Source organism: Lepidochelys kempii, chromosome 25 (assembly GCF_965140285.1).
Source record: "Lepidochelys kempii isolate rLepKem1 chromosome 25, rLepKem1.hap1, whole genome shotgun sequence".
NCBI lineage: Eukaryota > Metazoa > Chordata > Testudines > Cheloniidae > Lepidochelys > Lepidochelys kempii.
Window position 1 is genome coordinate 7522853 of NC_136404.1, and position 13785 is coordinate 7536637.

The window sequence follows — 13785 nt, forward strand, 5'->3', positions numbered from 1 at the left end:
ACTGAAGCCAGAATCTGGAAAATATAGATTTCAAAATTTCATTTTTTGTTTCTTCCACCTTCCCGCTGCTGAATGCAACAGAATAAAGGCTATCCAGGGCTACCCAAACACACATTTTCCATTTCTCTCTTTTTTGCCACTAACTTTTCAGAACTTTGAGTGTGTGTGGCGGAGGGAGGGTGGGGATTAAAAAGTGAAAAAACCCTGCCCTGGCCCAGCCACCCTCCAGCCTATCACATGCAGTGGCAAAAAGGAGGAACACAATTTTGAATTTTGGGGGAAAAGTAGTTCATGAATTACTTTTTTTAATCATTCCAGTTTGGGAATGAAAATGACTGAAGTTCCAGCTTTTTCCTCTCCCTTTCTAAACCAGTCCATTCCCTGCTGCCTCATTTCTGGTGTTGCAGCCTCTGCCTCCAGTCACAAGCCTCCTGGAAGATTAGATCTTTTTACTGTACTGGGAGACCTGGATCAAGTCACAGTCCCCAAGAATTTTGTAATGTGCAGCACTGACCTCTCATCGGGACCCACTAAGAGTTCGTAGGGCTCTGGGTGCTACGGACAGACATTCAGAGGTCCTTAAGTGCTAGCGACAGCTAAAGGAGACTCCCATCAATCCACGTAGCAGAGGCCCAAGTATCATGAAAGTATGCATGGGTATGCAGTGGAATTAGGGGAATATCTGATGTGCTAGCAAAAAACCTGGAGTTCTGTCTTTAACAGTAAGCCTATCTTTTGGGCAAAAGATCTCATAGCTGCAGACATCTGGGGCTGAAACCTTTTTGTTCTTCCTCAAGGCAGCAGCTCCTGTTCACCTGCTCCATGAGAAATCTTAGGAATTATGCCACTTTTAGCCAGTGGCAACTCTTGGAGCCACGTTTGGCTCTTGGACATAAAGAGTTTTCTTCCCCCAAACCTGAAGGATTTCACGCGGACTTCTCTGTTGTCATTAAGAAACTCTACCTCTGCTTTTATTACAACCTCCAGGTCAGAAAGCAAGGAGCCACCTCCTCTGATCCAACCAGGAAATAGCTCGCTCAGAGGTACTCTTCATTTCCTCCTCTGGATGGGACCCCGGAGACTTAACTTGGAAATTCCCCTTTTGACCACAGTGGGGAAATAAACATCTAGAGATGGACTATCTGGAGAGTCAGTCTCTGGTGACCTGGATCTGACAGCTTCCCTCTTCCACCACATACAGAGCAGGAGGAGGAAATTGGCCAACATTTGCTTCCTAGATCTATTAAGTCCTTCTCTTCCTCTTTCTCCCTCGCTCTGGAGAAGGAGGAACCACCGTTTTTAGCAGGGATTTTCTTTTAAAGAATACAGCTCCCCCTCGCCTTTCACTGCCAGTAATAGCCTTCCTCCCCCACTTCCAGACTCACCTCAGCAAACACACTGGCCACGTTAACAAGAGGGTTTTAACCACTGCTGCTAAGGGAAAGGAGGGGACATCTAACCTGGATTCCTTGCCTAATGTAATTAGAAGCTCTCTAAGCCCTTCAGGATGGATATTTTCTGCTCTTAATCCCCCAAGTCTGTAGAGGTAAGGGGGTAAGTTGTCACGCATCCTTCTTGCGCCCAGTTGTGCGCAAATCACCATCTCTGGGGAAAGAGGGGATGTGAGCAGGAGCAAGCAGGAGCAAGGCACTTAAAGAGGCCTGGTCCCCTTGCTGCTGCCTGACCCAGACAGTCAGAGAAGCACGAGGAGAAGAACTGGGCTCTCTGCAGGTCCTCAGCAGAATTCAGTGATTATCTTGGCTCCTCTGGAGACAGCAGGAGACAGAGTGCGGGGACCTCACGTGCCAAATAGGGATGGAGGACCAAGTTAGAGGAGTGCAGAGCACTTGACACACAGGCGAGACTGGCTAACCCCCCATCATCTCCACTATCTGGTAGCCGCAGTGTGAAGGAACACCCTGAAGGTCACACCTGCCAAACAGGACCTCTGTGGAAAAAAGCTCCTTAAAAACAAAACAAACTTCCCTTCCAGGAATGCACATAGCAACATTTGGGGGGGAAGAAAGAACGAGGAGAAGAACATCAAGGTTGGATATCAACGCCTCTCGGTCAACCAGAGGGGCCAGCGTTGAGCAAAAATGTACATGGCACTTCCTTCTTTCCAGGCTGTTTGAGCATCCTGCACTCTGGACAGGGTGTCAAGAGAGATGGGGAACGAAACCAGGCTCTCCCACACACCAATACTACTAGGTCGCACTACAGCACTCGTGCAAAGCACGAGACCCCAGGCTGGTCACTTCAAGCGCAGAGTGGAAACGGGTGAGAAAGGAAGGCCTTTTGAGCCATGGTGCAGGTTAGGAAAAATGTCACAAAGTGGCATGGGGGGCAGGAGGGCAGAAAACAGCTACCAGCTCTCATATGCAGTCAAATCATCATCTAATGTAGATTTACAGCCCCAGGTGTGTGCTGTAAATGGGGTTATGTTCCTGGCTCTTTGATCTTGGGCAAATCCCTTCTCCTCTCTTGGATGGTTTCCCCTCCTATCCTCTCTGTCTGGGCTATTTAGATTGTAAGCTCTTCAGGGCAGAGACTCTATGTTTCTATGCAGCACCCAGCACAACAGGGCCCTGATCTCTGCTGGGGACTCTAGATGCTACTGTGATAGATCAAAAAAATACCACCACCATGTAAAATACAAAGGCCCTTGTGCATCCATAAAACAATGACAGAGCTCCTAGAGAGCAACTCATTCGGCCGCAGGTTTGACAACAGCAACTTTTGGTGATGTTTGGGTGGATTATTATGGTCTGTGCAAACACTCTGGATTAACCACTTCATTGGGTTTTTTAATTCACCTGCATTACGTAGGATGACAACCTTGCTCAGAGGTACAGCACGCAGCACTTACCTACTAGTCCAGCTCCCAGGAATGGTGATGAAGATATGCTGTTGTGAGATGATAGGTCCCTGTGTTCTCCATAATGGGCGCCTTCACCATAGCCCTGCTAATGTAACACAAAACAAGAATTGTACATGTGAGATTGAAAAAATAAAATAAACCATAACTTCTCAGTGACAATGGATGATGAGTGGAAAGTAGAGAACTCCCAGGGCAAGGCTTGCCGTTGGCCACTCCCCCAGCTAGCGTGGGTCTCAATCAAAAACAACTAGCCCCAGAGTCACATCAGTTGTGCCACCTGGAAGCTTGCTTGAGCAAAATCCAGATCCGATTATTTTTATGTAACTTGGGTTTAAATATAAAGAGGGACCCAAACCACAACATTTGGCTCTTGATTTCAAACTACTTCCCCCTTTGCCTCCAAAGACACACAGTTCAGAGGTGTCTGCACTTGGGAGTTTTAGACTGGTTCATCCTAGAAAGGGGACAGCAGTGATATGGGGATTCAAACTCCAGACCACAAGAGGATTCATTCCAGCATCCACCCCTAGCTATGGGTGAAGGAGGACAACAATAATGCACTGGCTTCTCCATCTCCCTTCTTCACACGTCTCAGCACCCGGGAACAGCAGGAAGCCCAGGAGTGCTTCCAAGGAAGTGAGCTGGTTTGGAGAAGAGCCGCAAGAACAGCTCCCTGAGGAGAAACAAAACACTCTTTCACGCTGGCAGCTCCCACCCAACTCGCCCCCGGCCTGAAGGACCTCGGCACTTGGCAGGCACCGTGTGAGCAATTCCTCCTGTTCCAAGGAGAAATGGGCCATAGCATCTACCCAGCCCACCCCTCCCCAAAGCCATAAGGGGCGAGGGTGGGGGGGAAGAGGGGAGGTCTATAAAAATGAGAAACGACATGGTGCCTGTTTCATCGCTGACCTAAGGGAAGGGAACGGTGCCATTGTGAAAACGAATCACATAAACCCATTAAAACATGAGCATCTGTCAAAAAAAACACCATTTCAATTAAGTTAATGTCTTTTCTCTCTTCCCCTCCTCGGGCCCCAGTTATATGCTGTCACAGCCTCAATTCCTTCCCTGCAAACACTTCCAATTCTCTTCCTCCCGCCTCCCATGGCTTTCCATTCCCTCCCTGAGAGCTCCGTGTCAATCTGTTGGACTGTAACCCTTGTAACCCGCTCTCTTACACAGGGACCTCCAATACCTCTGGGATGAGCACTCATCATGGGCATTGATAAAGCTGGGAGATGATACAGATGCTCAATGTGTTCTGGCAGCAGCAGGTTTAATGGGATGGCAGCAGATCCCACACCCAGAATGACCACAGAGTCTGGTTCCAGAGCCAGGCTACTCCAAGGTTCTGCAGGCTGGGGGTGTTCTGGTTGGACACCTGGCACCATCAACTGCCAATTCAAGCTGCTGTTTTAGGTGCCTTATTACTACATTCCAACTTCAGCCTCCCTCCTCCACCACTTGGAGAAAGCTGGAGTGCCAAATGCACACAAGGTACAATTGTAGTAATCCGTGCTAGATGCCTAGCTAAAAATGTTCAACTCAGAGCCAAGCTGATACTCCTGCTCTCCCCACTCAGCCATCAGGAACTACTGCTTTCCTCTAACTTAAAATGCAAGTCCATGCATGAGCGAGGAAGTGCAGGGTTGTCTGGACAAGCCAAGTCAACACTGATCCAGGTGCCATCTAAACTACACTATACTTTTCAACAAGGAGAAGGTTTGCAAGAAAGCTGCCACAACATTTGCTCGGGCCGGCAGGGCCTTACGGGCATGTTGTTGTCACAGTAATAAAGAGACAAACCTTCTCTCGACCAGCACCACTGCAGAATGACTGCAGAAATGACCTATCTGAGGGGATTAGCCGAGGATCTATCACTAGAACGACAAGAACAACGCTTGCAGGTTAAAGCTGACTGGGCACGAATACAAGCCGAGAAGCCACCATAAAGACCCTGTTTATTTTTGTTTAAGGTCCCTGTTTACGCTTCATCCTTACCCTTCCTTGGTCAAATGCAGAGCTGTTTTGATCTCCTGCACCCCAGGAACCCGATCCCGGCCTTTCATCCAAGCCTACCAAAAAACAGGGAGAACAAAGGTTACTTTGGCTTTATCAGCAAACCCCCAAAAGTGTCCTCTCAAAATTAACTCTTCCTTCCACAAACAAAACAATATTTTCATTAATAAACCATTTCCACTTATTGTGACCGACCCTCTCCCTGAACCTCCCCATTTCAGCTGAGAGCTGAAAGCTTATTTAGCAAGCTTCAAAGCAAGCCCTGCGGAGTTTGTATACATGTTCGAGAACCAGGGATGGGGGTGGGAGAGGGGGGGGAAGTGTTTTTTAACCTTTGCATGATTCAAGCAATAGCTTGTAAATCTGGTCTTCCTAGAGGGCAACATTTAAGAGGACTACACATTAAAAAACTTAACGCAGGTGCCCCCTTGCTGCCACATGGTCCAATTTATGTCAATGGGAAGAACTGTACATTAACTGAAATCTGTGCTTGAAACTGTTCGCTCACAGGGCCAAATTCTGCTCTGCTTTCTACTTCTGCAGATCTAGGAATAACTCTCCTGCCTTCAGCACAGTTAAGAGATTTGCACCAGCCTAAATGAGACCATCACTTGAGCTGTTGGTGTGCACTATCCTAGACACAACCTCACCCTCTGCATTTTCATGCCTGTTTGAGTGAAACTTTACTTTCACCCCAGAGGAGCATAAAACTGTGTCCCTGGCCCATGAGCAGCACCTGAGCACAAAAGATTTGGTCAGAACATTCTCTAGTCAAACTAAGCACGAGGATCCTTTGCAAATAGAATTAAGCCCCAAACCTCCCCCTCTGAATCCCTCTCCAAAAGACAAACGCCTAACATGACTTATTGGCGACTGTGTAGGTAATGAACTATGTCTCCACATAGGAAAGTTTTACCATTTATAGAGCAGGCACTGCCCACTCACGAGAGCACTTTTTCAGTTTTGCTATAAACCCTTCCAAGCGACAAACTAGTTTGAATCCAAGCTACCTATACTGGTATAACCCCACTGTGGGCATTCCTATTCCAGTGTAACTATAGTGGCTTAAATCCACACCTAAGGTTACACACAAAAAACTCCTTTCCTGTGGAGACAGGGCCTTTAACTGGTACCAATAGGCTTTATTGGCCATACAGGCCTAATGCTCCAGCGGTTAATGCCACCTATGGGCAATGCTAGGTATGATTTAAGGCTCACACTTCAAGAAACTACGCTGCTGAATGGGACTGTCGGTAAACCCAAAAATGCCACAAGAGACACAGGACAGAGGCCACTGTTCATCTAGATGGAGGCTTGTGTTGGTATACTTGGTTGAAAGATCACTGGTTAGTTTAGGAAAGCTGATCTCTTGGAGTGGGTGGGACTGTGGCTGGGGTTCCCATTCAGTTTTAAGATAGTCAGCTAACGCACAGGCTTTGAGAGTCAGCTAGATACAGAGATAAAATACCTCTGCCTTTGTCCAAAGGCTTGCATCCATGTTTAACAAGGCAGTACATATTCTATATGGTCCTGGATCAATTCAGAGTTTATGAACTTCACAACTGTAGGGCTAAGATTTTCAAAGTGGTCTAACAAACTTAGGTGCCCAAATTACACTGAATTTCAATGGGAGTTGGTACTGGGGTGGGAGGGAGAAGAGATTTTCACTAACAGATCTAGGAGCACCAGCCTCTTCGACTCTCAAAACAGTTGTGCTTCTAAACTCCCAGTTTCCTTTGAAAATCCCAGGTCTAGCTGTGTATACAATTTAAAATATATACACACACACACTACATACATAAAACTGCTCACAATGGGCAGCAGCTCACAAAAGCGTTTGGCAACCACGTTGTCCTTTCTGAATATACGTTTTTACATATAAAATACACATTTCTGACAAGGACACACTTCAAAACAATCGCACCCCCCACCCAACAGCCATTGCACCCAGACGGCAATGTTTTTCCACAAATCAGCTTTTTAGATTATCAAACAGACTCACTCTAACTCCAATTTCACTATTTCAAACCTTACACTTGACCCCCCCCCCCGCAAAAAGTCGCCATTTAAAGAGATGTTGACATTAAAAATTCACATTCATCTCAAGCAGCTCCAAAACACTCCCCCACTCCCTCCCTCTGTGCAAGAGGCGAAAAATCCAGCTCAAGATTGTTTGCCTTCACAGCTCAGAGCTGCAGTACACATCACAGCCAGGCTGGAAAGGTGGCAACATACAATCTATAGCGAATGCGTCACAATAAACAGCAGCTCCCTAATCCACCGCTGATAGACACTTAAAAAACTGAAGGGGTGAGGGTGGAAAGGTTTTATATTGGAGGGGGAAAAGTCTAGTCTTGGCTGATCATCATACCACCCTTCTTCTCTGGCCTATGCCTGGAATATGCATCCCTGTGCGTTCAGATCATCTTCTGAGCATTACACAAAATCCTACATAGGACCAAGAGCCCTCGACACCTCATCAAGCTGGCATTTTGGAAGTCAGTTGCTTACGCCCTATAAAAATCCAGCAGTGCTTGGGGTAAGATTCTTACTACATTCAGATGTTCTCATCTCTTAGAACATGAGTTACAAGCCAGCTTAAAAACCAACCAACCTAAGGACTTGCATTGTTTTTCTTTATAAAATGAGATAGTTTATACCTTTCAGTCAGTGTCTCCATACATTAAACTGCAGAGCAAACAGGGGGTGTGTATTGGGATGGGGGTGGAAATGGGGTGGTGAAAATGTCTCGGTGGTTGCACCAATTTCATTTTAGCAAAGCTTATTATTATGGCAAACACGCCATATTTGTCTCCTCCGCTCCCTTTACTGTTCATTTAACCAGAAACTTCTTTCAAATTACATCCTTCTATTTCTGTGCCTTTGTGTTAATCATTTCCCCAGAGAATTGGTGTTTAATTGCTGTCTAATTTGCATAATTATGCATATTAATCTCTACACCTAATGAATATTCATAATTCTCATTTAGATTTTGTTTTCTAATCAAAAATTTCCAATGTGATTACTGTGCAGAGCAGGGATAAGCCTCTAATAATACCTTGGATACTAGGGAGAATTACTGCCAATTCTCCCACCTCCTACTTCCTAGAATAAACTTTTGCTTTGCTAATGTGTTTTTCTAAAGCAATTCATCTGCATACCCTGCAAACACCAATAGAAATCAGGAGACAGAAATGCTCGCTCTATTCATGTTGGTTTCAGGAGTATTTCCAAAGCATTTGGACAGCTTGGGTGAGGCCTGGGAGACGCCAGCCACCAACTTTGTCTCATTTCACCCACCTCAGCCTCTGCATGGAGGGGGAGGGGAAGACATGACAAAGGACAAAGCACTCGAGAACTGAATTGTGGGTAACAGCCAGTGTAAACAGTGCAGTCATGTCCACACACACAGCACTCCAGTTAGCTGTTCTAGCGGCACTGCCCCCTGGGTACTTATCCACCAGTTTACTAAAGAGCAGGCGCTTGTGAGAGTTTTCACAAGACCTTCTGGGAGCCCAGGGGGACTATGGGAGAAAGGGTCAAAGGCCCTTGGAAACTCAGGCCATTCCCTCAAAACCAAGTCCAGGATGAACAGTCAGAGCTCACTCTTTGGTCACAGTTTCTCTCAAGCATCTTAAGAGGCTGGGGAGGACGTACCAAGTAACATAGGGGGAGAGCCAAAGAATCAGAACAGCAGATACTGGAATTGATGGTGACTGTCAAGAGTGAAGAGGCTCAGGTCCCCTCCATTAAGTGTCACCATGAGCTACTTCCAAATAAAGTATGCTAGAGGAACCTTTAATACAGAGGTCAAAAGTGCACCATCAACTTTATTACACTTACAAATGGGCAACAAGCAACTAGGGCAAGATATCAGAACAAGAGAACCAGTCTGGGATTTAAGATCACAGGGTCATGTGATGCAAGCACTGGGCGGGTTCCTGTTTTCCTTGTGCAGCTCATGGGAAGGGCTGGAGCACTGTGGAAACGTGCAGGGGAAGGAGCAGATGAATATAGGGCAGTCCAATAAGAGCCCATACAACCCTGTATCATGGCACTGTACTTGCTGGGATAACAGCACTAGTAGCCCTTGTCCCCGTCCGGCATTCTCGAAGGATATCACAGTGGAGCCCCTGATTAGATCTGTATTAGGGTGGCACCGAGAGCCCCAAGGCCCAGCTGCGCTAGGCGCTGTACGAGCTCCCGCAGCCTCGTTTCTCTGATGCATTCCATCATTGATTCTCTGGCCTCCTGTTTGAATCAGTGGCTGCCAGCCCGCCCGCCTGCCCTGGCAGCACACTAGTGGAGCCAGCCAACACAGCTCACGGCAAAGGGCAATTCAAACGGGGATACGAACGCCGTCCACTGCTGAGAGCCATATTCGGTGTGTGCTTGTGGCATGTTACAGACCCGCCAGGGGGAATCCAAACAGCGCTTAGCAGGTCAGATTTCTCAATTGTAGACAAGGCCTTTAAAGGCTTTCAGATGAACCCCTAGGTGCAAGCAAAGGCTCTCCTCCTAGGATGAGAAGAGGGCCTGCCTTCCCACAACACCCATCTTGGGCCTTGCCCTTCCCCCCTCTTTTCTTTAGCCAACTCCGACTCCAGATAAAAAGCCTGTCCTTGCTCCAAAGCTGATTGCTCCTGTAACCCAGTCACACAGTGATGGTCAGATTTCAGTACAGCCAACAGTTAAGAGGAAACTGAAGAGTTCCTCCTCCAGCCATCAGTGTGCATGCATGCGGGTGGTTGCCGAGGAGTGTGAAGAGCTAATGGAGTTGAGGTTATTGCCCTTTAATACTACCAGTGAATAAAGCTTCACAGCTCTGGAATTGTTATTCTGGATTCCAGATAAAGCACACAAACAAAATGGCCTAAATACTTATGTGCGCACATCCATGTAAGTCAATGTGTGTATACTGCAAGCAGGGCTGGTTGTGTCGACCATTATTAAGTTTGCACAATACTTCCCACTGTAAGACCCTGTCTTCAGTTGATTACAACTTTGCCAACTTCAGGCTGAAATTTGACGTTCTGGGTGTCTGCCTCAGACGGATTATTATGGTGAAGAAATTTCAGCCAAAAAACGGGTTAGCAGTTGGAGAACAAGTCTGGGAAAAATAAGTTTTGCCCATTTTAAAAAAACCCAAAAAACCTCAGGTGATGTTTCCTTTGAACAGATCAAGTGCCCCCATTCTTTGGGGGCAGTGACTCGAAATTTGGTAAGGGTGTGGCCTGGTTGTCTTTTGCCATTCCTGTGAAAATCTGTCCAAATTTGGCCAAGTTATAAACTTCTGAAAAATCTCAGTTCATGCATGCTCTATCTGGAGACAAAGGCTATGTCTACGCTAGAGACCTTACAGCTGTGCCGCTGTAAGGTTGTTTGTATCGCCGCTCTGTGCCGACAGGAGAGCGCTCTCCTGCCAACACAGTGCTGTCCACTCTGCCACTTATGCTGGTGTAACAAATGTCGCTCGGGCGGGCGTTTTTCCTCACACCCCTGAGCGATATACGTTACGCCGACAAAAGTGGTAGCGTAGACATGGCCTAGGACTTTAGCAGCTAAAACCTCAGAAGATTATGTCCTCACTGAGCATGCACCAGTTTCTACGGCTCTTGTGGTGACCAGAGAGCACGTGCACCGTACCCACAGAGCAACTGAACGTGCTCCAACCCAGAGCTATGGGGCAAAGCTGGACTTGCCCTGTAACTGCCACTCTGGGCGGGGGGGAAGGCGCCAGAACTGACAGCAGGGAGCATAGCTCTCCTGTGCTCCCAGTGACCCCTCTGCTGGCACCCAGGCAGCAGACAGAAGGAAGCTGTCTGATTCGAATGCAGATGAGGAGATAAAAGGCAGACCAACGGGAAGAGAAAGGAGTAGACTGGGACATGGAGGCTGGTGAGACTGAGAATGGGTTGGAAGGAGGCAGAGGGTAGGCTGGCTAGGCAAGGAAGAAGGGACTGGTTGGATTAGGAGACTGGGATTTATTGCGGGGGGGTGGGGGAGGGAGAGAGAGGCAGAACAATAAGATCCGACTAAGAGCTTGTGAGGAGACTGGGACTGGCTGGACATGGACTAGGAGCCAGTGTGGGCAGGGACAGGGTGAAAGGAAGACAGATCTGACAAGGAACCGGTGTGCAAGAAGAGAACTAGGTCTGGGCAAAGAGACTGGACAAGGAATTAAGGAGTGGGGAGACTGTAGCAAAGACCAAGGGGAGGCGGGGGGGAAGAGAAGCTAGGAGAGGGGAATTGGGACTGGCTGGGCAAGGAGACGGGGATTGGGTGTGTGGAGATTGGGAGTCAGTGAACCCAGAGAAGGATTGACTGGGCAAGGAGACTGGATTAAGGAGCCAGGGGTAAGGAAGAGACAGGACTGGGACAGGTTCAAGGGGACAGAGTGAAAGAGTCTGTGCCCACTGGAGCACACTCCCATCCAAGGCCTGGAATGAAACCCAAGATTCCCAAGTCTCACCTTTCTTCTGCTTTCAGCAAACACCTGTGAAATCCACCAGTAAAGTGTGCCTCACCGTCAAGTGCTGGTCCACATAAAAGACAAACCTACTTCTGCTGTCAGGTGCCCCCTTAGATCAAGTGGGGGAGGTCTGTCCAATGGATCTAAAGGATTCAACCCTGCTGATGACCTATGCAGGCGTCAATAGGACACCAGAGAATAAACTTTGCTTTTTCAGTTTGCTTTTTGAAAAAAATACAGAAAACATCACACAAAATGCAGTTTAAAGAATATTATTCAGGTTGCAAAGTCCAGCAGTCAACTGCTCGGAAATGCCAGCGTTAGGTTGCCTGTGCAACATTAACTCAGCTCCCATTCGCACGTGCATTGTGGCATGGGTTTTAATTACATGATCACATACTATTTTTCCACAGGACCATCTTGTGCACTGAGCGAGGCAGGGGACTTGCTCCGGGGATGAACAAGAGGTGTGTGGTGAAGGGGGCTGCTGCAGAAGTTGGAAGGTATGTATGTAGTAGGGTGACCATATGTTCCGGTTTTTAAGTCGTGATTGGGGGAAGGAGCGCAAAACTGGCCATTTGTCTAATTTGCTCTTGCCAGCTGATCAAGTGGAGGAATGTTCGGTGGGGCTCAGGCAAGCGGTACTGTGGTGGGGCCCCCACAGATCAGCCCTGAGGGGGGAGGCAATGAGGCAACCCTCGGGGTGTCCCATTTTCACTCTGGGAAATATGGTCACTCTAGATGTAGTGAATGAGGCCGGGGATTTCAGAAAGAGAAGGGACGGTTTCACGGCTAATGCAGCTGAATTCTGCAGCCCTATGGAATTTGAGCCTATCCCTGCCACAAAATTCCTAAGTGAAGTTGGCCAAGTCACTTAAACCAAAGTTTTCAGAATGGTTACTAATAGCGTTCTTCATTTTCCAAGTGCCTGACTTGAGACCCCAGGGTCCAGTTTGCAGAAGTGCTGAGCGCTCACAGCTGCCACTGAAGACATACAGTACTCTGAAAACCCAGGCCCAGGTCTCTCAAATTGTACACCCAAAATCAGTGAATACTTTTGACCTTGATCTCTGTCCCTCAGCTCCCCTTACGTAAAATGGAGACAATACCCCACCTTCCCTTCATCTCACTGGTGTGTTGTAAAAATAAAAGTTCACATTTGTGAAGCACTCAGATACTATAGTGAGGAGCACCAGAGAAAAGCCCATGAAGAAATTAATAATTCTGTCTTCAGAGCAGGGTTTGGATCGCATGCAGTATATGAGGCCTGGGGCCACACATTGAACAATGAGGAAAAACAAAATATTAATAGCTACTCACTAAGTGAGCACTTTCCATTTTGTGCACTGAATGAAGCAGGGGTTTGTGAAGAAAATGTGATGGTGTCATTAAAGACTGAACCTTAAGGCATTTGCAGAAGGGGGTTAAATTAGGTCTGCAAAGGCAAATTTAATTCTGGCATTTCCTAACTTTGGGTGCTTGACTTCACAACCCGAATAACTTTCTTTCCACGTAGCTGTGTGCGTGCAATACTTATGCATACATATACATGCTCGCACGCAGCTGTTCTAAGCCAACTTTTAAAATAAAAACATTTAAACTAGCCAAGAGTAAGACACTTCCCAGTTCAGAAACAACAAAAAACAGGGACTGCCTCCCCCTCCATTAATACAGTTATTAAAATAAAAGAAACCCACAGATTAATTATGCATTTTAATAACCCTGATCATGAATATTCATAATGCATTTCTTGCTCATGTTCTAATTAAAACGTACTAATAGAATAAGATGTAGCTGTCAGACAGTAATTTTTTTTTATACACGATTTTTATGGTGGAGCTAAAAAGAGCTTATATACAACTACAGTTATAAGAGCTCAGCACTGATAAAAATACTTTGTCCAAGTTTAACCTCAGCAAAAAAGCTCCATCTGATAAGAGATACTATCAGACCTCTCCATTGTCTGTCTGCCCTCAACAAAAGGAGCCTAGGTCCCATAAATGGAAGACATTCCAAGGGACTTGATTCAGGGGAAGGGTTTACTTGCAAGTGAGAAAAGCAGTGAATTCGGAGACAAAGTGAATTCAGAGACAACGTTACCTTCAGACACACGCTTCCCCCCTCCCACCTTCCCCTTCTTTCTTCATTGCTTTGGGAAAACAGCAAAATTATATAGATCAACATTCTACTTAAATCCACAAGGAGATCTCTTCCCCACAAAACAAAAAACACACACCCCCCCAAACAAACCAAAACCGGTGATAATCAATCCCAATAACTTCCCACCTTCATAGCTTCAAAGCCATAGTTTCTTCTACCCTCAAATTTGAGAAGAAGGCACTCTGATCCTGCATACACCCCACCACAGAAGTATGCTGCAGGTTTTTCTGATTTGGCAATATGGAGGTAAAAC

At 46.8% G+C, this 13785-nt stretch overlaps 1 protein-coding gene across 10 annotated transcripts in view; it reads right to left on the reverse strand.

The window, feature by feature from the left end:
- Positions 1-13785, reverse strand: part of TCF3 (transcription factor 3) — a 127331-nt gene that overhangs the window by 55536 nt on the left and 58010 nt on the right. For 8 of the 10 annotated variants that reach the window (XM_073323788.2, XM_073323787.2, XM_073323786.2 and 5 more), the window contains exons 4-5: positions 4883-4956; positions 2870-2966 (exon numbers count right to left, since the gene is read on the reverse strand). In XM_073323788.2, coding sequence (XP_073179889.1) covers positions 2870-2966; positions 4883-4956 — 171 coding nt within the window. Of the gene's footprint in view, positions 1-2869; positions 2967-3378; positions 3409-4882; positions 4957-13785 lie in introns of those variants that run through there. The other 2 variants (XM_073323783.2, XM_073323790.2) reach the window with 2 other exon arrangements.